The sequence below is a fragment of the Neophocaena asiaeorientalis genome, unplaced genomic scaffold (assembly GCF_003031525.2).
Source record: "Neophocaena asiaeorientalis asiaeorientalis breed wild unplaced genomic scaffold, Neophocaena_asiaeorientalis_V1.1 scaffold249, whole genome shotgun sequence".
Classification (NCBI taxonomy): Eukaryota; Metazoa; Chordata; class Mammalia; order Artiodactyla; family Phocoenidae; genus Neophocaena; species Neophocaena asiaeorientalis.
The window spans coordinates 4,528,308-4,551,362 of NW_020172625.1; the positions used below are offsets into that span (position 1 = coordinate 4,528,308).

General features: G+C 41.0%; 1 protein-coding gene across 2 annotated transcripts in view; it reads right to left on the reverse strand.

The window, feature by feature from the left end:
• Nucleotides 1-23,055, reverse strand: part of PCSK5 (proprotein convertase subtilisin/kexin type 5) — a 442,496-nt gene that overhangs the window by 120,695 nt on the left and 298,746 nt on the right. Inside the window, exons 17-21 of one of the 2 annotated variants that reach the window (XM_024738975.1) lie at nucleotides 21,648-21,732; nucleotides 17,545-17,642; nucleotides 16,984-17,113; nucleotides 16,454-16,569; nucleotides 12,816-13,121 (exon numbers count right to left, since the gene is read on the reverse strand). In XM_024738975.1, coding sequence (XP_024594743.1) covers nucleotides 13,006-13,121; nucleotides 16,454-16,569; nucleotides 16,984-17,113; nucleotides 17,545-17,642; nucleotides 21,648-21,732 — 545 coding nt within the window. In that variant the 3' untranslated portion in view covers nucleotides 12,816-13,005. Of the gene's footprint in view, nucleotides 1-12,815; nucleotides 13,122-16,453; nucleotides 16,570-16,983; nucleotides 17,114-17,544; nucleotides 17,643-21,647; nucleotides 21,733-23,055 lie in introns of those variants that run through there. The other variant, XM_024738976.1, reaches the window with a different exon arrangement.

Here is a 23,055-nt window from a genome sequence, read left to right on the forward strand (position 1 = left end):
TTCTCTGTATTTATGAGATACTTTTTTTTTTTTTAATTCCACATATAAGGGGGATCATACAATATTTGTCTTTCTCTGTCTGACTTATTTCACTTAGCATAATGCCCTCAAGGTCCATTCATGTTGTTGCAAATGGCAAGATTTCTTTCCTTTTTATGGCTGAACAATATTCAGTTACGTGTGTGTGTGTGTGTGTGTGTGTGTGTGTGTGTGTGTGTGTATCACATTTCTTTTATCCATTAGTCCATCAGTGGACACTTAGGTTGTTTCCACATCTTTGCTCTTATAAATAATACTGCAATGAATATGGGCATGCAGATATCTTTTTGAGATAATGATTTTATTTCCTTCAGTTTTATGCCCAGAAGTGGAATTGCTGGATCATATGGTAATTCTATTTTTAATTTTTTGAGAAAACTTCTTTTCATAGTGGCTGCATTCATTTACATTCTCACCAACAGTGCCCAAGGGTTCCCTTTACCCACATTCTTGCCAAGACTTGTAATTTCTTGTCTTTTTGGTAATGGCCATTCTAACGGGTGAAGTGATATCTCATTGTGGCTTTGATTTGCATTTCCCTGACAACTAGTGATATTAAGCACCTTTTCATGGACCTGCTGGCTATCTGGATGTCTTCTTTGGGAAAATGTCTTTTCAGATATTCTGCCCATTTTTAATCAGATTGTGTGTTTTTATTGCTGTTGAGTTGTATGAGATCTTTATATATTTTGGATATTAACCCCTTATCAGATATATGATTTGCAGAATGTTGCCTTTTTATTTTACTAATGGTTTTCTTTGCTATGCAGACCTTTTTAGTTTGATTTAATTCCACTTATTTTTTGCATTTGTTGTCTGATTCAAAAAATTATTGCCAAGACAGATGACAAGGAGCTTACCACCTATGTTTTCTTCTAGTAGTTTTATGTCTTATCTTCAAATCCTTTATACATTTTAAGTTAGTATTGTGTTACATAGTGGTCCAGTTTCATTCTTTTGTGCTATCCAGTTTTCCCAAGACCATTTATTTAAAAGACTATCCTTTACATATTGTATATTCTTGGCTCCTTTGTCAGAATATAAATGGCCATACACGCATGGGTTTATTTCTGTGTTCTCTATCCTGTTCCGTTGATCTATGTGTCTGTTTTTATGCCAATACCACCATACTGTTTCGATCATTATAGTTTTGTAATATAATTTGAAATGAGGAAGCAATATGCTGCTAGCTTTGTTGTTCTTTCTGAAGATTACTTTGGCTATTTGGTGTCTTTTGTGGTTCCATACAAATTTTAGGATTGTTTGTTCTATTTCTGTGAAAATTGCCATTGGACTTTTGCTAGGGATTGCACTGAATCTGCAGACTGCTTTGGGTAGTATGACATTTTTACAATATTAATTCTTCCATGAGCACTGAATATCTTTCCATTTACTAGTGTCTTCCTCAATTTCTTTTCCATGTCTAATAGTTTTCACTGTGTTCATCCATTCTCCTCTCAAGTTCAGTGAGCATATTTATGACCATTACTTTGGACTCTTTATCAGGTAAATCATTTACCTCCATTTCATTAAGGACTTTTCCTGAGGTTTTATCTTATTCTTCCATTTGGAACATATTCCTTTGTTTTTTCATTTTTTCTTGACTCTCTGTGTTGGTTTCTATGCATAAAATAAAACAGCCACTTCTCCCAGTCTTAAAGGAGTGACCTTGTGTAGGGTAGGAAGCTTGTCATTCAGTCCTGCCCTAGATCTTTGTTGTTTCTCAAATCTCTGTGATTGTCCAAGCAGCCTACTTTTATTTTTGGTGTGTCCCAGTAGCTGGAGAGTGCCAAGAGCTGTCAGTGTCCCAAAGGGGAGGATCTCAGTCAGCACCTAATTGGAAACCAGACCCTCGGGCAGTAGCTTTTAAAGTATGCAAACACATGGAGTTCTATGGGACTGCAAGGGTAAGCCCCACTGGCCACCAGAGCCAGGTGATGTAGATGTATCCCCTGTGTGGTAGTCACAAAATCAGGGTGCCAGACAAGTTGTACAAGTTCCTTTCTGGGAGATACCAGCCACCTGGAGTGAGGCAGAGGGAGAGTGCAAAGATGGCATCCACTGGCTTCTGTCCCAGGAGCACATTTTCATACGACCCTACAGTGTGCCAAATCAGAAGTCTGCTCTCAGGCCAAAGCTCCAAGCAAGCATATAGACTTCTTTGACAAAGAGATTGGGGGTACGTTTCAGTCTTCTCTAGGCACAGGTGCCCTGGGGATGGTCGCCAGCCACGAACTGTTTGTTATAGTCCTGTGGGACCCAGGAATGCAAGCCCTCCTGGCCCCTGGACTTTAGCCACAAAAACTGGGGCACTAGCCATGTGTAAAAGCTCCCCTTGGGGAGGTATGGGTGCTCTGTAGCATGGCAAAGGGAGAGTAAAAAGATAGCACCTACCCTCTAAGATATCTGGAGAAGATTAGAGTGGGCCCTTACATATGTGTTTAATTAGAAGCCTGCCCTTCAGGTCGCAGCTATGAGAATAAGCTAATATGTATTAGTTTTCTATTGCTGCTGTAACAAGTAACCATAACTTTTATGGCTTACCAAAACACCCATTTATTTTCTCACCATTCTGTAGGTCAGTAGTCTGGGCTCAGTGTGGCTCAGCTGCTTCTCTGCTCCTGGTTTTAAAAGGTTGGAATTAATGTGTCTCAGGCTGCATCCTTTCTGGAGGCTCTGGGCATGAATCTGCCCCACATTCAGTCAAATTGATGGCAGAGTTCAGGACTGAGGTCCCTGTTTCCTTGTCACCTGTTGGCTGGGGATTGTTCTCAGTTTCTAGACACTGCATGCATTTCTTGGTTCATGGCTTCCTTCTTGCCTCTTCAAAGCCAGCAACTATAGTCAAATCCTTTTCTCATCTCGAATCTCTCTGATCCCCTCTGCCTCAAGGCTTCTCTGTCTCCTTCTACTACGTCCCTCTGACCTACCTTGGGCTCGCATGGATAATTCAGGAATAATCTCCTTATTTTAAAGTCAGTTGATAGTAACCTTTAATTCCATCTGCAAAGTCCCTTCACAGCAATGAATGGATGGGAATCTGGGCGGTACACTTTAGAACTCTGTCACCACACCAACCAACTCCCAGCTGCACGCTTTCAGTGGCAAGGTCCTAGCTTTAGCTTTACTGAGTTTGTGACCAAGGCTTTGTGTGTGTTTTAGGGCTGGTGATAGAATCTCCATGAAATCTCCCGGGATTTCACCTTTTCATTGAGCAGAAGGGCTGGAATGGTTTACAGGGATGATGCTGAAGATGGGGAAACTGAGGTGGACACATAGAGGGCTGTACTGAAGTTATACAGAATCAAGATTAGAACTTAGTTATACCAATAACTGGTCCAGGGCAATTTCCTGAGTAAATTGTCATTTACTCAATTATTCATTTATTGACATTCATCTACTACTGATCAAAGAGTTATCAAGCACCTACTCTATGAAAGACATTTTGCTAGATTCATGAGATGTAAGACATTTACAGACTTTGTCTCCATGGAACAAACCTTGTACTGAGACTCACATACAACAAACAGATACTCCTACAACGAACCACATGTTTGTAATATAATTGATATGAAAGTAAAGTAGAGGCATGGGTGAGACCTTATATATATAAGGAGATCTAACCTTGTCTAGAAGGATCAGGAAATGAAGAATGACATTTAAACTGAGACCCAGATAATAAATGTGCTAGCCAGATATAGATGATTAGGGATGGAATAGCATTAAAGTATGGAGAATGGCATGTGGGAAAGTTCTAGCCTGCACATCAGAATAGAGGAGTCAGGAAAAGTCAGTGTTGCTAGAAAATATGAAGGAAGGGAGAGAATGGCACGAGCTGAGTTTTCGAGAGGTGGGTTGTCAGATTGACCATGGCCTTCATGACCAGGGAAAGGAATTTCAACTTTTTCCTGGGTGAAATGGGAAGCCATGGGAGGAATTTAAACAGCAGGGTCTCATGTGAGCTTTGACTTTTTAGAAAGAGCACTCTGGCTGTTATGTAGAATAGATTAGAGGAAGTAGATGAGGACATGTTGGAGTGTGGACACAAGGGGTGCATTCAGTGAGGCTAGTTAGGAGGTGTTGCAACAGCCCAGGTGGGAAGTAGCTTGACCCAGGGTGGTGTGGACAAGGATGGTGGCAGTACAGGTGAAGGACAGAAAATGGATCAAAGACATATTTTGGAGGTAGAACTTTCCTGACTTGCTGATGGATCAGATATGGGAATGATCAAGGGAAGATGGTCAGGATGACCATGGTTCCTGTCATATCTGTGGCTCTTCTAAGGATAAAGGCAATTAAAAATCACATTCCTATACATGATTAAAAGCCTTCCATTTTCTTGATAGTTTAGCTTTTATTATATTGTAACAGTTATGGATATGAGTGTCAAGAAAATCCTGTTTAATATCACCTGAGAAGAATTTATGTTTTACTAGATTTGTCAAAGGAGCGCATGGAATTTGTATTATGTTATGATTTTGAGTATTGTAATGTTTTTCTGTGTTCCCCGTATCTCCATCCTATTTCATCCTCATTTCATCTGAGGCTACAGCATGCAAATGATGGCTTCCAAGACAAAAATTAGCATGAAAGGGAACATCACATCCTCATTTCTTAATAGCCACTGCCTCATTTCCTTTAGGTTTCATTTCCTTTAGGTTTCCTTTCTGATTTCTTTTGCCCAGATGGCCCATTGGTTGCTACTAATTCTCCTGATGACACTGAAATTCACTGCTAGCTTGGTCACACAAAGCACTGTGTGGCCGTGCTGAGTAGTCCTGGGTGGACCTTGCTCAATTCACAAGAGACAGCGTGGACCCTGGACCTGACGCTGTCAGGTAACGTATACAATCCTGATGCAGGCTCCACGGTCACGGCCTGAAGTTTGTTTTGACATCTTCCTTGGCTCTTACATTTCTCTTGGAGACTCCGATATCAGATCGTATGGATTTAAATTAATCCCAGATCTTCCGTTTAACCACTGGGGTGCCTTAGGCATTTACCTCATCTGCTTTCTCATTTGTGAAAAGAGAATAAGGTCAGGCTATTGGGAATATCGAATGAAATAACTCATATAAAGAACTGTGCACAGTGCTTAGCACATAGGAAAGTACTCCATATATGGGAGTTACTGTTTCTGTTGTTATGAAAGGGAGTTGCTCACATATTACTTTCTTTCCTTTTACTCATCTCTGGTAATGACAGTTTAGAGGGCAAGGGGTTTTCTCTTAGAAGGAAAAGAAGATTCTGAGCCAGCCCTCGTCCCCAAACAGGCCTTGCAAACAGGCCTTACCAAATTTGTTGCTCTGGCCATGGACATCTCAGGGAAGAGAAGCCATGGGCTGCCTTCTCTCATGTGAGCTAATCTGACAGCTGAGCTCCGCTCAGTACCCTGTCCTTTCATTTAGCTGGCTCGATGCAGCCATCAGTCCCCTGGGGACTGAAGCAGATTACAGCGTCCTCAGCATTCTGTCTCACTGAATGCCTCCGGAACTTGTTGGCAGGAAGCCACTAGTTGACTTGATGTGGTCCTTGAGCAAGTCAATTAGCCTCTCTGAAAAGAGGGTTGATGACCCCGAGGACAAGGAGGTGGAGGAAGGGCAACAGCCCCTCCTATTAGCCCTTTGCAACTTGACCTCTGGGGTCTTCCCATTCCCTCCCTTCAGTTGCCCACCCTGCCCGCTCCCTCCCTCTCAGTCCACAAGCTCTTTGATGGTTTTGTGCCTTTGTACCGGTTTTCTCTCTCTCTCAAGTCCTACTCCAACATCCTCACCTTCTTTGACTGACAAATTCCTGCTTATCCTTCAAGGCTTATGTCTAATGCCATTTCTCTCTGATGCCTTTTTATTCATTCATTCCACAAATATTTACTAGGCAAGGCACTGTGCTAGACCTGTAAGATACAGCTGTGAACAAGATGGGCAAAACCCCAGCTGTCGCAGTGCCGAGGGAGAGACCGACAATAAACAAGTCAATGAGCGATAGAATGTCATGTTTGTGGTACGTGCTATGAAAAGACCAAAAAAGTGCGCAGGTGTGGAGCTGCTTCCCGAGGAAGCTGTTTTTGAACTAAGACCTGTAGGATGAGAAAAAACCAGCCATGTGAAGAGCAGGGGTCTGGATGCACAAATAAGCTAGTTTTGTTTGAAGAACAAAAAGAAAGTTGGTATGACTAGAATATGATGAGCAGGGAAGCATGAGAAGAGATCAGAAAGATCTCAGGTAAGGAGTTCAGATTTTATTCTGAGTGAATGGGGAGAGGTGAAATCAGATTTTGTAGTTGTAATAGCTATCTCTGCTATCTCTGTGGAGATTAACTCTGCTATCTGTGTGGAGAATGATGGGGGAGGAGAGAAAAAAGAGGAAAGGAGGCGGAGAGAAACGGGGAGCCTGGTTAGGAGGCTCTGGCAGTAGTTTAGGGTGGAGAGGATGGTGGTGTGATCCAGAATTATAGCTATGGAATGGGGAGAAGTAGACCACTTCGAGATATATCATGGAGGTGTGGTTAATGGGACCTCGCTCATGGATTGGATTTGGGGGCGGAAAAAGAGGAATTCTGGGGCTTCCCTGGTGGCGCAGTGGTTGAGAGTCTGCCTGCCGATGCAGGGAACATGGGTTCGTGCCCCGGTCCGGGAAGATCCCACATGCCGCGGAGCGGCTGGGCCTGTGAGCCGTGGCCGCTGAGCCTGCGCGTCCGGAGCCTGTGCTCCTCAACGGGAGAGGCCGAAGCAGTGAGAGGCTGCGTACCGCAAAAAAAAAAAAAAAAGAGGAATTCTAGGTTTCAGGTTTGAGCAAATGGTGGATGGATGGATATTTAGGTGGATGTATTTTAATGCCATTTGCTGAGATGGGAGACACTTGGTGATAATAATGTTTAGGGGATTGGTGAGTCTGAAGTCTATTTTGGACTTGTTAATTTTGAGATGTCTATTAGATATCTGAAGGGAAATGGCAAGTAGCTATTTGGATCTACAGGTGGGAATCTTGAGGGAAGAGATCAGAAATATATATAAATATACTCCCCCGCCCCGTGAAGAGTAAATTTCTCCCTCCTTTGCAGGGTTAAATTAGGAACCCAGCAGATCCTAAGTTCTCCTCCCTCTGTGGGTCCCACATCATATCAAACATATTAAAATTCAGCTTTATCCCACATTAAGTTTAATTATATGTGATTGCTTAAGTTTTGAGCTGCAGATGACTAGTTTGACATTTTGCATTTTGTAGATATTTAATTAAAATATCATTTGATTTTGCAAATTTGAAAGGCAACTCTATTTTGAATGTTTCACGTTATTTTTGGATGCCCTTGGAAAGCTTATTGTGCAAGGCATGGGACTTTTAGCCCTTTATTGGATAGCTTCATATTATAACGATGCATTTTTGTATCTGTGTTTCCCACTAGACCATTAGCTTGAAGAGGGCATGAAGGACCTCAGAGCTTGGTATATGACAGGGACTCAAAGTTTATTTACGGAAGCAATTCATTTGGGCTCATAAGGAGAAAAAGCCAAGTCCAGGGATACAGTGTGCTTTCTATCCACACTTGGGAAAAGGCTCTTACCCCCTGCCTTGCAACACATATGGACTTGTTTTCTCTATGGTACTCATAAAAAGGAGGCAGTGTTGTGTAGAAGGTTGATGCTGTGGGCTTGAGTTTCAGCCACACCCTTGACTTGTTGTGAATCTTACAACAGAAAGTTAGTTTCTGTAGGTCGCTGTGATTTTTTGGGGTGCAAAATTAAATAAAGCCATTTTAGTAGAACTCTGCCAGCTTCAAAACACTGTATTCTCAAAATAATGTCTTCTTTTATAAAATGAAAAAGGGTCTTACAATTCAGGCCTCAGGGAATGTTTCTGGAAACTTCTAGCAGTGGGGATGCAAAATATCTTTTGTTGCCTGATGCCTGGCCCTGAAAAAGCAACAGTTGCAACAGTTGTTGGGGGCAGGGGACCCAAACAGTGGCCCTTCAGAGAAGAAATCTTGCAAGAAAATCTTTCAGTAATACGACAGTCAAACATCCTTCTAAGTCCCTTGCAGGTAGAAGGTAGGAAGGAACTGCTGGCATCCCCAGGTCCCAGACTTGCCCTCTGAGACTCAGTGATGCTGCACGACTGCATCCTTCTTGCCCAGGAATTGACTCTGGGCCAGATCTTCACCTCTCATGATGAAGAGGAGACATGATTGTATGGATTACAGCCCCATCTCTACTGCCAAGCTGCTCCAATGAGCCACAGTGAAATTAAGTCCATCTTGGCTATGCCCTGCTAAATTTGTCAATGGCTCCTAAGTATTCTGCCGAGGATTTCAGATCGTGTAGATTTGCAACAAACATAACTTTGGAAATGGTTGTCAACCAGGCAGGAGAAGCAGGTTCATACTTCGTCATTGACACGTACTGAGTTTGGGGCCCAGGGCCCAGCTTGGGCCAGGTGAGGTCGGGCTGCGGCTGGCCTTTGTGCTCCCGCTGCCATTTTGTATCAGCAGATGGAAGGCGGCAGTGTTGAGCTGGCCAGGCCACAGCGGAAGTTGCCTCCAGTTTTCTCCATAATCGTCAAGCTGCTGTCTGTCGTTGCCCTTTGTGCGAATTAATCTGAATGATCATATGAAAGCAGTTGAGAATGCATGCCCACTTATATTTTACCTGCGTGATATTCTTTCTACATGAGGGGGATGGGGTGTTTGATATTTCCATACTCAGACGTGCCTACGGTGTTGATCACTTGATGGAGAGATTTTAATTTAGTAGTTACTACAACAACCACCTGCCCTTCTCTGCGAAGCACTCAGTGTGCAAGTTCTTCAAAATGAAGAGTAGACTGTTGGGTGGAAACCATGAGTCTGACAGATCAGTAGCGTGATGATGAGGCCCTAATACTGGGGTGAGAGGTGAGAAAACGCCGATCAATCCACGGATGGATACTGATGATGAGCGAGGTCTTCCATGGGTGTGGGAATTGAAAAGAATGGGCTCACTACCCATCTTTTGGAAAGTGTAAAAATGTCGATTCTTCTTGACTGATCCATCAAATGTTGAATCACTGTCCTTTGCAGCAACGGGCTAATTGGATTAAAAAGCATTAAAACAATTGACTTGCTTCCCTGAACACCTCTGGTGCAGCAAGTTCACTGGTGACGCTCCTCCTGCTTTAGTCCCATCTGCTTAGTTAAGCCCTAGCCATCCTCCAAGAACCAATGCTAGTCCAGACAGCTCTAGGAAACTCGGCCTGACCAATCCAATTCAAAGGAATTTCTGCCTGTCTGAACTTAGAATTCACTACTTAGTATTAACGGTCTTAATACTGAATTTTATTTTTATTATTCTGAGTCTGGTTATGTAATCCCAATCAATTTATTTCAGTCCATACGCCTCAGCTTTCTCATTTATAAACAGAGGATAATACATGTCTCTGCTCTAGAGTTTGTGTGAAACTTAAAAGAGGATATATTTATATCAGTATATATATACTCTATATTCCCATATTGTACAGCACATAGTAAGTGGTCAATAAAATTAGTTTCTCTCCATTTCTGTAATGGGACTTCATGGCAGCAGGTCTCTCTCAAACCTCCTTGTATCCCCAGATCTTTAAACCTAATTGGAGCGCAATATGTGTGTCACTTCTGTTGATTTCTCATTTCTTTTTGCAAAAGACAGGGCATTCGTTGAACTTTCAAGGCTAGTGACCATCTCAAGCAGGTTTCACAAAGATCTATAATCCATGGTTGTTTTTTGCTAACTATACAGTCCTACCCTGTGGCATGTACTGGAGATTGATTTTAGAAAAGTCATCTTCTAGGCATCCAGGGATACAGCCAACTAACAATGATACACAGGATATTAGCCAACTGAACAAGGTCATCTTCTGTAACAGCTTTCACACCTGCCCCCGCTGCCTGACCTCTTTGTGCCCAGCCCCTTGGTCCCCACCCTTCCATACACGCACTGGCGAGTATGCAGTAGTCCATGCCCTGGGGGAAACCAGGGAAAGAACAGGTCCAGGTGGCCCTTTCACTGGACATGGCATCTGTACAATGCAATAGCAACTGTCCCGAACTTCTGTAGATTTTTTTCACAATCTGCTTACTAAAAATGGGATTTAACATACATTCATGACCAAACCTAAACTGATCCTTTCTTCCATTGCTGTTACTTTCTCCTTTTTTTTCAGTTCCCACCTCTGCTCACCCTTTTTCCCAACTTTATTTAGATGGTTCATTCACCTCACCCTTTCCTCCATATTCAGCGTCTATGTGGAAACAGAGAAGTTTCTCATGACCTCACCCTTTCGGAGATGTTTGCACATGGGTACGAACAGATCAAATAAACAGGAACTTAGGTTAATTTAATAGAAAAAATAAAATATGGAATAACATTGATTTTGGCCAGTATCAATTACAACCATTCTACTATATTTTACAAAAAAACAACTGAACATTTTACACATGTACAGTATTTTTCAGTAAAAGTGGATTTGGATTTAACAATGGATCACTAATGAAAAATCAAAAGACAAAAGAAAACAGAAGATAGGACTTTTGTCTCTAGAGGTTAGAGCATTTGTTAAGTCTCCAAACTTTGTACTATCCATTACATATATCTCATTATGAATATATATATTTATACATAATATATAACATTAACTTAAACTTTGAAAGCATTATGTTCTAGTTAATAATATTCTGTAGATAAACGAGGCAGTAACCACTAGTAGTTAAACCAGTATTTCCACAATGTGTGCCTGCATGGTCAGTGAGAAATGGAACACATGTTGGTAGACCCCAATGATTTTGACTGTCAGATTGATAGTTATTTGTCTAAGAACCCAGACATCATTTTTATTTTTCCCTTCATAGTAACTTTGTGCCTCATATATTCTGGGTGGGTTCAGTTAAATGGATTTCTTTGCAGGCAAATCTGGTTTCACCATCTGCTTGACCTTGCTTTAGGCTCTCACTTGCTTTTGTCCACTTAGAGACTGTGCCTTTAAATGTAAGACTTTACATGCCATACCTGGGACTAACTTGCTTTCTTCGGGTCAGAAGGGCCTGAAGTGTTATGAAGAGGAAAATTACTCAACAAAATCAGTTGATTCCCTAGTTACGTATGAATCATTACGTGACTCAGTATCACTACAGTGCTCTTAAGAGGGTCATTAGACTTTATACTCATTATTTACCTTGGGTTCAATGTTAACTTTGATGTCTAGGAATGCATATTTTCAAGGTAGGCTTTTTACTACCTTGCTGCTTGGATGGGGACCTTAGTTAGCATCCACTTCCCAGGATAACCTATATTGATATCATTCCTCTTCTCATCTGTGAGGCCAGTGACATCTTGGAAGTGAGGCTGTCAGAAGCCTAAAGCTTGCAAGATGGCTGGTCATTCTCAAAGCAAATGAGGTCACCAATGGAGCTTTGATATGAAACATGAAGAAACTTGCTATCAGTCTATCCTCTCCTAAACAGAGAAACTCAGAGTTATGAAAAGATCTATCAGGTTTCCTCATTTTTGACCACTGATCCAAACAGTCTTCACATCATTCAGTCTGCTAGATTCCAGGATGTGTTTGGGGAGTCATAGAAAACCAGTGAAGATATTTCCAAGAAAACAGATGATCTCAGTGACATTCAGTGGACAGGTGTATCAGAGCATGGTTATAGAGGGACAGAGGAGTGGGAAAAGAACAGAACCAGGAGGGTACAATCATGCTGCCCATATTCCATTTCCAGTTTTATTTTCTTAAAATGACAAGATGAAAAAAACTTCTAATAAGCACCATTGAAAAATGTTGCCCGGCCAACTTGGGCACAAGCTTAAATATTATTTAAATAAATTCCATTTCTTAAAAATACAGGACCTTTTAGAAACTTTTGACTCCAGGAAGAAATTTTCTTCATCATATCCAAAATGCTTCCCACTACAACACATGGAATTTCTGATGGCCTTAAAAAAAAAAAAAAAATGCTATGGGGATAATGGCTGAATAGCACCAAGAGATTGTGCAGGGTTTACAAGTGAACACTCTGGATTTGGGGGGAGCTGGATCAGTCTCAGCTATTTTGTGAATCTTTGCATTCTGTCCATCACCACTTTGACTATGCAGAGCAATCCCATTTGACCAGCTGTATGTGAAATAACCGAATCTACCACGGAAAAGCCAGTAGCAGCAAGTCTATTCGATGAAACCAGTGGAGCAGACTTATCAAGTGGGCATAACGCCAAAACCAGCACATAACGCATGAAGTAAATTATGTGTGGAAAGTATCAATGGTCAACTGTGAAAAACCAAGACAGACGACACTGAACACAACTCTGCGGGATGGTCTTAATGCCCTTAGGTCCGGTTTTCTGCCATTTCCCCCAACAGTGGACTCAAGCATGAAAAATGATGGATGCATGAGCTTTCTGTTTCATTTTGATCTATGTCTGTCTGCTCTTGTGATGTTTTTGAAAGGTATATTTTTAGGAGTCTCAAAGGGGAAACAAGCAAGTAAATGCAAAAGGAAAAGAAATGGACCTTCAAAAACAGGGCAGGAAGTCAAATCATTACTTTAACGTCAAATTTTGGCATCAAATGCTTTGGTCATACAATACTGTCTCTGTGGTTCTGGCTGTTTAGCACTAAACACCCAGTTATAAAAGGTAGGCTTGTTGTAGGTTTATTTTTTTTTTTCCATTTAAGTTCTGACAAAACAGTTCACCAGCTCCCTGCACAAATTTGAGAGAGAGAGTGAAAAAGAAGGCAAGAAAGAGAGAGGGGGCTTGGTTTTTTTTTTTTTTTCCATTTAAGTTCTGACAAAACAGTTCACCATCTCCCTGCACAAATTTGAGAGAGAGAGAGAAAAAGAGAGCAAGAAAGAGAGAGGTGGCTTGCTTTTTTTTTTTTTTGCTTGCTTTTTTCTTTTTAATAATAATATGGAGTAATCTATAAGTCTACAGGAACAAAGAAATCTAGGATGGCAGCTCAGCCTTGGAATGTACAGGTTTTGCAGCAAAGTTGTTGAAGAACCTTCCGTTGGCACAGATTGTTCTTTTTCACTAGCATACAGAAGCCTCCTTCCGCCCAGGACTCTTCCGTTGCTTTTCCAGGAAGTCAGCAAGAGAGAGGGGAAGTTGAGGACGAGAGCAGCATGATGGACACACACGGAAGAAGGTTGTGATTGGCCAGAGAGGCAGATTGGGGGGATTGGAAGAGATCATTCGGGAGCAGTCAACAGGAAGAAATTGGGTCCACCCAAAGTGATTTCAGTCAAGGAGAGATATTCCAGTCCAACGGTAAATGTGATTGGTATCCATTTATGAAAGGAAAAAAAAGATTAGAAAAAGAATAAATTAGAAATCAATAATAATACGGGCAAGGAATTTTTCTTTTCAGAGTTACCTAGAGCAGAGCGTATACAGTCATTTATACTATATTTCGCTGACTCCAAGACACTGGATTTCAGATGCGCCACTACTTTAAGTACTACCAAGAAAAAAATGCATGTGAAATGGTGACACAGTAGGCTCTTACCAGAATATTCGTTTTATGCTTATTGAAAGTATTAAATTTATATAACATGCTGTTTTGTTTCTGGGCTTATGTAATAATTCTTCCTGTGAATATTGAGAAATAGTTTAACTTGTTCAAGCTATTATGAAGTGCAGTTAAATGCAACACAAGTAGGACTGATCATGTGTCTAACTCAGTTGACTAGACATATCTGTGACTAAGTCCCAGGCGATGACAACTATGTCACATCAACCTGTGGATCAAAAGCAGTTGTAAGCTGCCATGAATTATAAGATGCATCTGATTCCAGAGCTGTTAAAATATATTAAAAAAGTATGTCTTAGAATCACTGAAATATGACAGTTGAAAGAAAATAAATCGCACATCCCTGAATGCAACTGCCACGTGATTTGAAAAGCCTGGTGAGCCATCAATGATCTCATTCCTTTAACCGACCTGAAAATGGACTCATCACAAATCATGGTTCTTCATTTTCCACTTTTGCCCGCAATCCTGACACTCCACTTTTACCAAAGTGCCATTGGCATAAATTATCCCATGCTTACTGTGGTTTAGGGAAAGCCGTTAAAGCATCGCAAACCTTGAAATGCCCGGTACCAAGTGCTGTGGGTGAAAATTTCAAACGAGCACTGGCTGGTAGCTAAAAGGTGATACTTACATAGTACCTGGGGTGCTATCCCTCAATCTTCTCACCTCCATGTTGTGTGGTGAGAATTAGCCCTGGCCACGAAAAGTTTGAACACAGAGCCTGAGCAGGTCTGCCTGTCCCGGCCAGATCAATCATGCATTAGAAAAGCTATGAAGATGCAGAGTCACCTGTGATGCTCTGTGGATATGAGACCATAAATGATGTTCCCATGCATGCCATCGCATGCTCAGATCTTTCTGATGTTTGAGATTCCTAACGGGAAGTTGTAGAATAACCATATGAGGTCGACAGCATTATCCTTCTCATTTTTACAGATGAGGGAAGTGAGGCCCAGAAAAGCTCATAACCTGCCCAAGGTCTGGAGGCTAGGTATGAATGACAGCATTCTGACTCCTGAATCCCCATTCTCCCAACCACAGCACTCTCCTGCCTCTTGTGAAATTTCCAGAAGAGGAACCATTCAAAAGAAGACCAAGATTAAACCCAGGGAAATGATTTTATCAGGGAAAACTGTTCCAAATGCATGGTTTTTTTTTTTTTTTTTTGGTTTTTTTATTTTCCTATTTTCCTAACAGTCCAAAGATGTTTAGAACAACGATGGTTCAAAACCACCAAAAAACGATGGTTCTCTTTCTGCATCATTGAGATGCACGTCTGCATAAAATTTAGGCACAAATTTTAGGGCCGTCTCTGCATGAATTATATCGAGAGTCAAAGTTCACAAAAGGCTGGAGTTGGAATAATTTAAATTCATTCATTTTATAGATGGGGAAACTGAGGCTAGAAAAGTGAGAGAACTTGGTATTTCCCAAATTGTCAGGGGGAATGGCGGCACATTAAAAATACCTGAGAAGATTGTAAAGCTATCAGTGCTCAAACTGTACCCCAAGACCAATTTAAATGAATCTTTGGGGAAGGTCTGGGGTCCTGGCATTTTGATTGAGAACCACTGGTGCAATGAAAAGAAAAACAGACTGACATTAACATTAGAACCGATCTGTAGTTGGTTCTGTCATTAGATAGACGCCTATCTATCACAGCTTAATGAAAGATTCAGATACCATTTGATTGTTATTTACATATCAAAATTATAAACAATCCAAATAAGAGGAGAGTGGCAATAAACTGTGGCATCTCCACATGATAGAATATTAAGCTGTTATTAAAAATGAAGTTTCTGAAGACTTTGTAAAAACATAATGTTCATCTAATGCTTAGTGCAGAAAGCAAGATACAAAACTCCATGTACACGGTATTTTAAAAATCTGATGAAAAGTACATATGCCAAAAGACTGGAAAAAATACCGTAGGTAGCCTTTTCTAGTTAGTGTTTGATGTATGATTCCAACTATATGACATTCTGGAAAAGGCAAATCAATGAAGACAGTAAAAAAAGTAGTGGTTTCCAGGGGTTGGGCAGGGGGAGGGAAGGAGGGAGGAACAGGCAGAGCACAGAGGATTTTCAGGGCAGTGAAGGTGTTCTGTATGATAGTACAATGGTGGATACTTGTCTTTATACATTTGTCCAAACTCATAGAACGCCAAGAGTGGACCCTGACGTAAACTATAGACTTCGTTGATAATGATGTGTCAAGGTAGGTATCAGCTCTAACAAACATATCATTCTGGTGAGGGACACTGATAATGGGAGTGTTTGTGTGTGTGTCTGTGTGTGTGCGTAGGGTAGTCAGGGGCTATATGAGAACTCTGCACTTTCTGCACAATTTTGCTGTGAACCCAAAACTCTAAAGTTGTAAAGAACCAAGTTTACTACGTAAAAAAAAATTGACTAGTGCCATCTTGGTTAGTGGACGCTCTAGTTCTTCTTGCAATTAAAACAACCAAAAGGGCTTCCCTGGTGGCACAGTGGTTGAGAGTCCGCCTGCCGATACAGGGGACACGGGTTCATACCCCGGTCCAGGAGGATCCCACGTGCCGCGGAGCGGCTGGGTCCGTGAGCCATGGCCGCTGAGCCTGCGCGTCTGGAGCCTGTGCTCCGCAACGGGAGAGGCCGCAGCAGTGAGAGGCCCGCGTACCATAAAAAAACAAACAAACAAAAAAAACAAACAACAACCAAAAAACCAAACCCATTGAGGGTAGAAGTTCGAGATGAATGAACGCCAACAAGATATTGGGCGTGTCCTATCTGGGGCACGCTTGAGAGTTTCATTTTCAAGTGGAAATATATTAGACCTTAATGGAGAAAGATCACACTTTGCTCAGAAGATCATAACGAGCAGTTGTACTCACCGTCCTTGCAGATGGCTCCCATCTGACACATTCCTAAGTCTAAGAGATACCCACTGGGGCAGCTCGTACAGTTCTTGAACCCCGGACCGTTGCATGTCAAACAGCTGGTGTCACATCTAAGGGGACAATGTACAATTTATCATCCTTTTGCACATCAGGCACAGAAGAAGATGTGTTTGCTACCAGCCTCTTAATGTCTTAAACTTAATCTTCTCCCTTTGAAGATGCCACAAAAATCTTTTCTTACAATAACTGCTAGGTTTGACAACATTAAAGAAAGCCTAGCAGGTAGACTATGATTTTCAAGGGGAGAGAGCATGCATTTGAAACAGAAATATTACTTTAGAGGTTTTAAAGTTCTTCTGAGGTAAAAAAAAAAATCAGTTGGGTTAAAGGTTCAGCACAGTGTCCACAGGTAAATGTTTGAACCTTATTTTTCATTAATAATTCTGTTTCATATTATTAATGAAGGCAGTCAAATAAGGAACCCGGTAGCCAAACACTAGGGCTTAAGGGGTGGATCCACTTACTTTTTGCAGGATTTGTATCCATTTTCTGAAGAGTGGTCGAAGTAATGGCTGATACTACAGCTCTGCACGCACCTCCCATCCTCCATGAAGTAGCCCTCTGTGCAGTTAATACACCCACCAGCACCTGCTCCTTAAAAGCAAGACAGATGCCGAAGACAGAAACAAAACCTCAGAAGAGGTTGCATGATGGGTTGCTTCTTGCATAGTTGGTTAAAATGGCATTAATAGGTTGTAATTTTAATAACTATGATATTTGTGCTTTTCCTTATGTTCTTTGGAAAAAATAATGCTCCAATTTTACATTGAACCCATTTGCCAAAAACATCAAATCTCTTTGGAAAGCAAAGGAGGTATCACTGGGAAATTTAAGTTTTCAATGAGCATGGGCTACTAATGTCTGACCTCTGAGAATACATGCATGATTATCAGGAGAGACCCATGCTTCTTCAGCATTTATTTTAAAAATATCAAATGGGTTTGCATGAGTGATGGATAAAGACAGGTAAACAAAAGCCAAACCAGAGCCAGAAGAATAAACAAGAGGACTGGGAGAGAAGGTACCAGCACAGGTGGCGCAGAAGCGGTGGCAGGGTTGGCAGTCTTGGCCGTTGAAGTACCGTCCGTCCTCACAGGCAACGGCACACCGGGATCCCTGCAGGCTGAAGACACAGACACAGACACAGACTGCTGTGAACAGGCAAAGGAGTCATGACTCCCCAGCGCCATATGTAACAACTATAGTTCCCCCCAGAGACCAGTGGCTTTGGCAAAGCTTCGAAGCATGGGAAATAGCCCCTGTAGTCTTTTTTTTTATCTCCTCCCAATGCCTATAATGCTTCTCTGTGCCTAAAATTATGTCTGTAGCATACACACGTGCTGCAAGCTTTGGGGACATTTCTCTTAGTTATTAGACCGGCTGACACATTTCTTCTTAACATTTTACAACATGGAGGTTTTTAAAAGTATTTTATTGACCCAAGCAATCACCTTAGCTAACAATATGCCTACCAATTCCCTGATATCCAGACCTCCTAGACCTACTATGCCAGCGGTCCCCAACCTTTTTGGCACCAGGGACCAGTTTTGTGGAAGGCAATTTTTCCATGAGATGGGAGAGAGGGGGCAGTAGTGCGAGCGCTGGGGGGGAGCGGCCCATGAAGCTTCGCTCGTTTGCCTGCCGTTCAACTCCTGCTGTGCGGGCCAGTAGCGGTCCGCAGCCCGGGGGTTGGGGACCCCTGTACTACACAATAAACTTAAAAGTAGTTTTGTAACTATAAATGTAGTAGGAACACACGGTAGAGTGAGTTACGACTGAATAAAAGCATGCACAACTATCCTTGCCCAACCCCCGGCTCAAACTCCCAAGAATAGCCTTGTTTTTTTTTTTTTTTTTTTTTTTTTTTTTTTTTGGGTAACCGGGGCACGAACCCGTGTCCCCTGCATAGGCAGGCGGACTCTCAACCACTGCACCACCAAGGAAGCCCGCCTTGTTTTGATTTTAAGTGTTTCTGATTTTAGTTCTTCTATTGGTTCCTATCAAAACAACAGAATTCTAATATACTTTTGCCTTTATTGCTTGATTTATTAATTTTAAACTCTAATGAAAAATTTGGCAAAATTATCTACTTATACTGCTGCTTCTCCAAACATCTCGATTTTCCTTAGTTATACTATTATTTAGTCTTTTTAGGGGTTATCTGTGTCATATTTTCTCTAAATAGCACTCTTAGGCGTTACCTAATGAGTTGCTAGAATGTCAAATGAGGAATGTGTACTTTTTTCTTCTAATTTTTATCAGCTATGAGCTTTTTCATAGTCTACAGACTGATTCTTACAAACAGACGCATAAAATTTACAACAATTTAATATACAAATTTTACTCGTGGAATAACTCAATAGTGAGACTGTTACCATAATCCTGTGTCACCCAACAGACAATACTAGAAAATGGGTATCTAAGCAACAGGGTCAAATGCTTTCTATTTTCTTATAAAAAATATATTTCTCTATATTGTTCCAATTCACGTCTTACTTGACTGTGTTTTGAATATGGATCATACCATTAAAAAGTAACATTTATTTTTCCCTATGCTCTTTAAAGAAATTTGGAAAGGACAAAACCCAAAGTAGTTGAAAAAGAATCCCAAACAGTCCTGTTCACATTTTAATCCATTTCCTTCTAGTATTTTATGCATAGATATTTTTGTTTGTTTTTAGCCAGTTATTTAAAATTTTACAGGTCTCTTGAGGCAAAATGGCCAACCCCAGAAGCCCCTAAGGAAAACGCAGGGAGCCTCAAGGAGACAGAAAGTATATTTCATTCATAGATCTTCTACTGGCCAGAGAGCTGTCGTTTAAAAAGCCAGTAAAAGAAAATCCCTTTCCTTTTTGTAGAGCTGTAAAAAGGGGACAGTGCATCAAATGAATCCTTTTGTGGGAGGAAACAGGACTACCAAAAAACTTATCAAACTTTTTAAAAAGCTGCCTCGTTTTTCTAATAAAGGACATTACTTCTGAGGTTGGCACTTATTCAGCAGGAGACAGAGGCTGTACTGTGTGAGGAGGGAATGCACTAAGTGGGACGTGCAGCAGAGCAGTCTCTGTGAACCATGATGCTTTCTGCTGGTTCCAAAATACAGGGGTGGCAAGGCTAACGAACCTGGTACCGCGAACTCCTGGGTTCTTTCTGGGATAAGCCAGCCAGGTTCTACCTGTGCTGTCCCACACGCTCTAGCACCCATGGCTCGGAAGCACTTGAAATGTGGCTAGTGTGGCCGAGGAACAGAATTTAACATTTTATTTTATTTTTGTTAATTTCATTCTAAATTTTACAAATTGGCACTTGATTCGGTTATTGGCAAACTTCTGAGTAAGTGTGGAACAACTTGGCTATATAAAAATCTACTTCAACTAAATTTTATAAAATCTAAATACAGATCAAGTATTTCTCATAAAAAATTATTGTCTGAATTGGGATGTGCTTTAGGGGTGAAATACATATCAGATTTCGAAGGCTAGGTACTACAAACAAAAAAGAATATAAAAGATCTCACTAATTATCTTTTATATTGTCTTACGTTGATCACATGTTGAAATATTTTGGATATATTTGATTAAATATTTTATTAAAATAAATTTCACCCGTATCTTTTTACTTGTTTTAATGTGGCTACTGACATATTTAAAATAACATATGGTTCTCATACTTCTGTTGGGGAGCACTGGTTAACTTACTCTATCAAATGTTCCCTAAGAAATATAGAGAATAATCTTAATCTTTCATTTCTCATGGACCAATTCAGTATCAGATATTGGAATAAGTGCTTTGTAAATGTTATCACAGTTAATCCTTATCATAATCCAGCAACATCGGGGTTATTATCACTTTTTTTTTTTTTTTGTGGCACGCGGGCCTCTCACTGCTGTGGCCTCTCCCGTTGCGGAGCACAGGCTCTGGACGCGCAGGCTCAGCGGCCATGGCTCACGGGCCCAGCCGCTCCGCGGCATGTGGGATCTTCCTGGACCGGGGCACAAACCCGCGTCCCCTGCATCGGCAGGCGGACTCTCAACCACTGCGCCACCAGGGAAGCCCGATCACCATTTTATAGATGAGAAAACCGGAGCTCAAGAGGGGCAAAGTGACTTGGCCAAAATCACACAGCTGATAAATGGCGGAGAAAGATTTGAGCTCACGTTTATCTTCCTTCTTTTCATTATGCCAATCTGCTCCTTCTACAAAAAGCAGTAGGAGGCCGACCAGACTGATATTTATCAAAACTGAAGTCCTGAGGTAAAAGGTGCTAAGCAAACTGACACTGAATGCATTTATGGGGAAAAAAAAAGAAAGCCATGGATAATCCATTAATCTAAATAAAAATGATGTTCCACTATTAATTAATGTGAAGAATTACCTGCCTAAAAACTGCCTGGACCCTGCATATTTCACCTCTGATCAAAGGTGAAAATAGAGGTACTGGTGATTCTTGAAAGGGAAGCAAGGGAGCACAATTCTAGCTCTATGTAATAAACCCAGAGTCCAACTCCTCACTCAGTGTGGGATGATCTGACCTTCTCTGAGGATATCAAGAGAATACCTAGTTCATTTGAGCTGCATGTTATCCTCTCAAAGAATCTATCAACTATCTGGCTTTAGCAATGTGCAAGTCTCATCCATTCAAGGAAAATATCCCTTGGTATTAAATCTATGTGCATATCATAGCATAATGGAACCAGCCTGAGGTGCTGAAGATAAGAGAATGATTGGCTATATGGAGAGAAATAATAAAGATAAGGGAATAGTTTCGACCATCAGAGGAGTGAATCATGGGGATTAAATATAATTCATTGGTGTTACCTACACAGTAATCCTTGACTGATGTACTACCGGTCAAAAAGCCTGAAGCAGGCCTCTCAAATGGCCATTTATTTTCTTGTATTTGAGCTATCTTTTCTAAAGGGAATTTTATTTGGTTTATAAACCTTAGCCAAGATGGTATCCATTTTTTCACATAAAATGGTAGAGATAATGCAAATAGCAATCAAGTGTTTGAATGGGAGTCAAACCAAGGGTAACTTATAAAAGGGTTATATTTACTTTTTTTTTTTTTATTTGTACTGAGAAGTCCTTGGGCTGTGTTACTTGATGAAATCCTTCACTCTCTTACCTTGACCCCTCCCTACATTCTGTACAGTTGTCGGATTCAGTACACGTCTTGCAGTTTTCACTGCATTTCCGGCAAAGATTTTTCTCTGTTAAAAAAGAAAAAGTAACAAGGTTATAAATCAATTTTGGTCAGCTGGATTCCATCAAAGCATATGTTCTAATGTTTGCTAATGTATGCTATAGTACACATGGCCTTGAGTAGGAAACTGTAGGAAAAGCCCCAGACTCAGCATTTGCTACCACTTCTCAGCAAACCAAATACAGGTAGGAACTATATAGCATGGGGTAACACCTTGGTGATATCTACCATTTTATAGACAAGAGAACTACAGCCCACTTAATTCTTAAATAGTTTATTGGTTTTTTTCTTCTTCCCATTCTCTTTCCCAAGCAGGGTCTCCTAACTTCCTACAATGAAAATCTCACTCGTGAAGCTGGGGCAATGTCACTAGTAAGTGTTGAGAAGCAACACTACCAGTTGAGGGATGGAATGGTAGACCCCATGCTCACAGCTTTAAGGACTACTCTGACGAACTATACTAGAAAAGAGAACTTGCTTTTAAGATTGCAGGTAAGGGTTGATTATTTCTTGCATTGTTTAGGGTCTTAAACTTTATAGCAGCTGGAGACTTGATACCTTCTCTGAGATGCAAGTGGATTCTAACCTCATGTGTATGTAGACTTGAATGAAGCTTTGTCTATAGGCTTCTCTATCTGCTCTTTATTTAGCTGGTGTTCTTCAGGGTTCCACAGAGAAGCACTGCTTTAATGGATCCCTCTAAGGACCTCCTGGAAGTCCATTTCCTTTCTCAATTCTGAGCCCCTTGGCCTGAAATATGAAGTCCTTTACAATCTATGATCTCCCCCTCATAGTGTCATTGAGACTACTGGACATGGCATAGGCTCTGAAACCAGAGGACCTAGATTTGTGTTACGCTTCTAGCATTTCCAGTGGGCAAGTTCACAGTCTCTGTTCTCCCATTTGTTAACTAAATATTACAATAATGCGTACCTCTCGGCTTGTCTTGAGGAGTTAATGACATTATTCAAGGGAACTGTAAATATGTTGGCAGTAATTACTGCTAGTCACGATCATACATAATCACTATGTTATATGTAAATGGACTCATTAAAGGAGGAAATTAAAACAAAAGGCAATTGCATAGAAGGAGAGAGATGCACAGACCACTTGTATCAGCAAAGTAATTGTTTAAATAGCCTTCTTTAATTATCTACCTTCCAGGCTCTGGCAAAAGAACTGGTTCTCTCAGTTATCTTTATCCTATCATATACCATCTAGAACCAAATTCCTTTCCCAAGGCTCAGCCTTCTTGAAAGAATTTTGAATTTTTTCTTCAGGGAATCCTACTTTATTTCTGATCCCTTTTCTAAAAATTTTTATTGAAGTA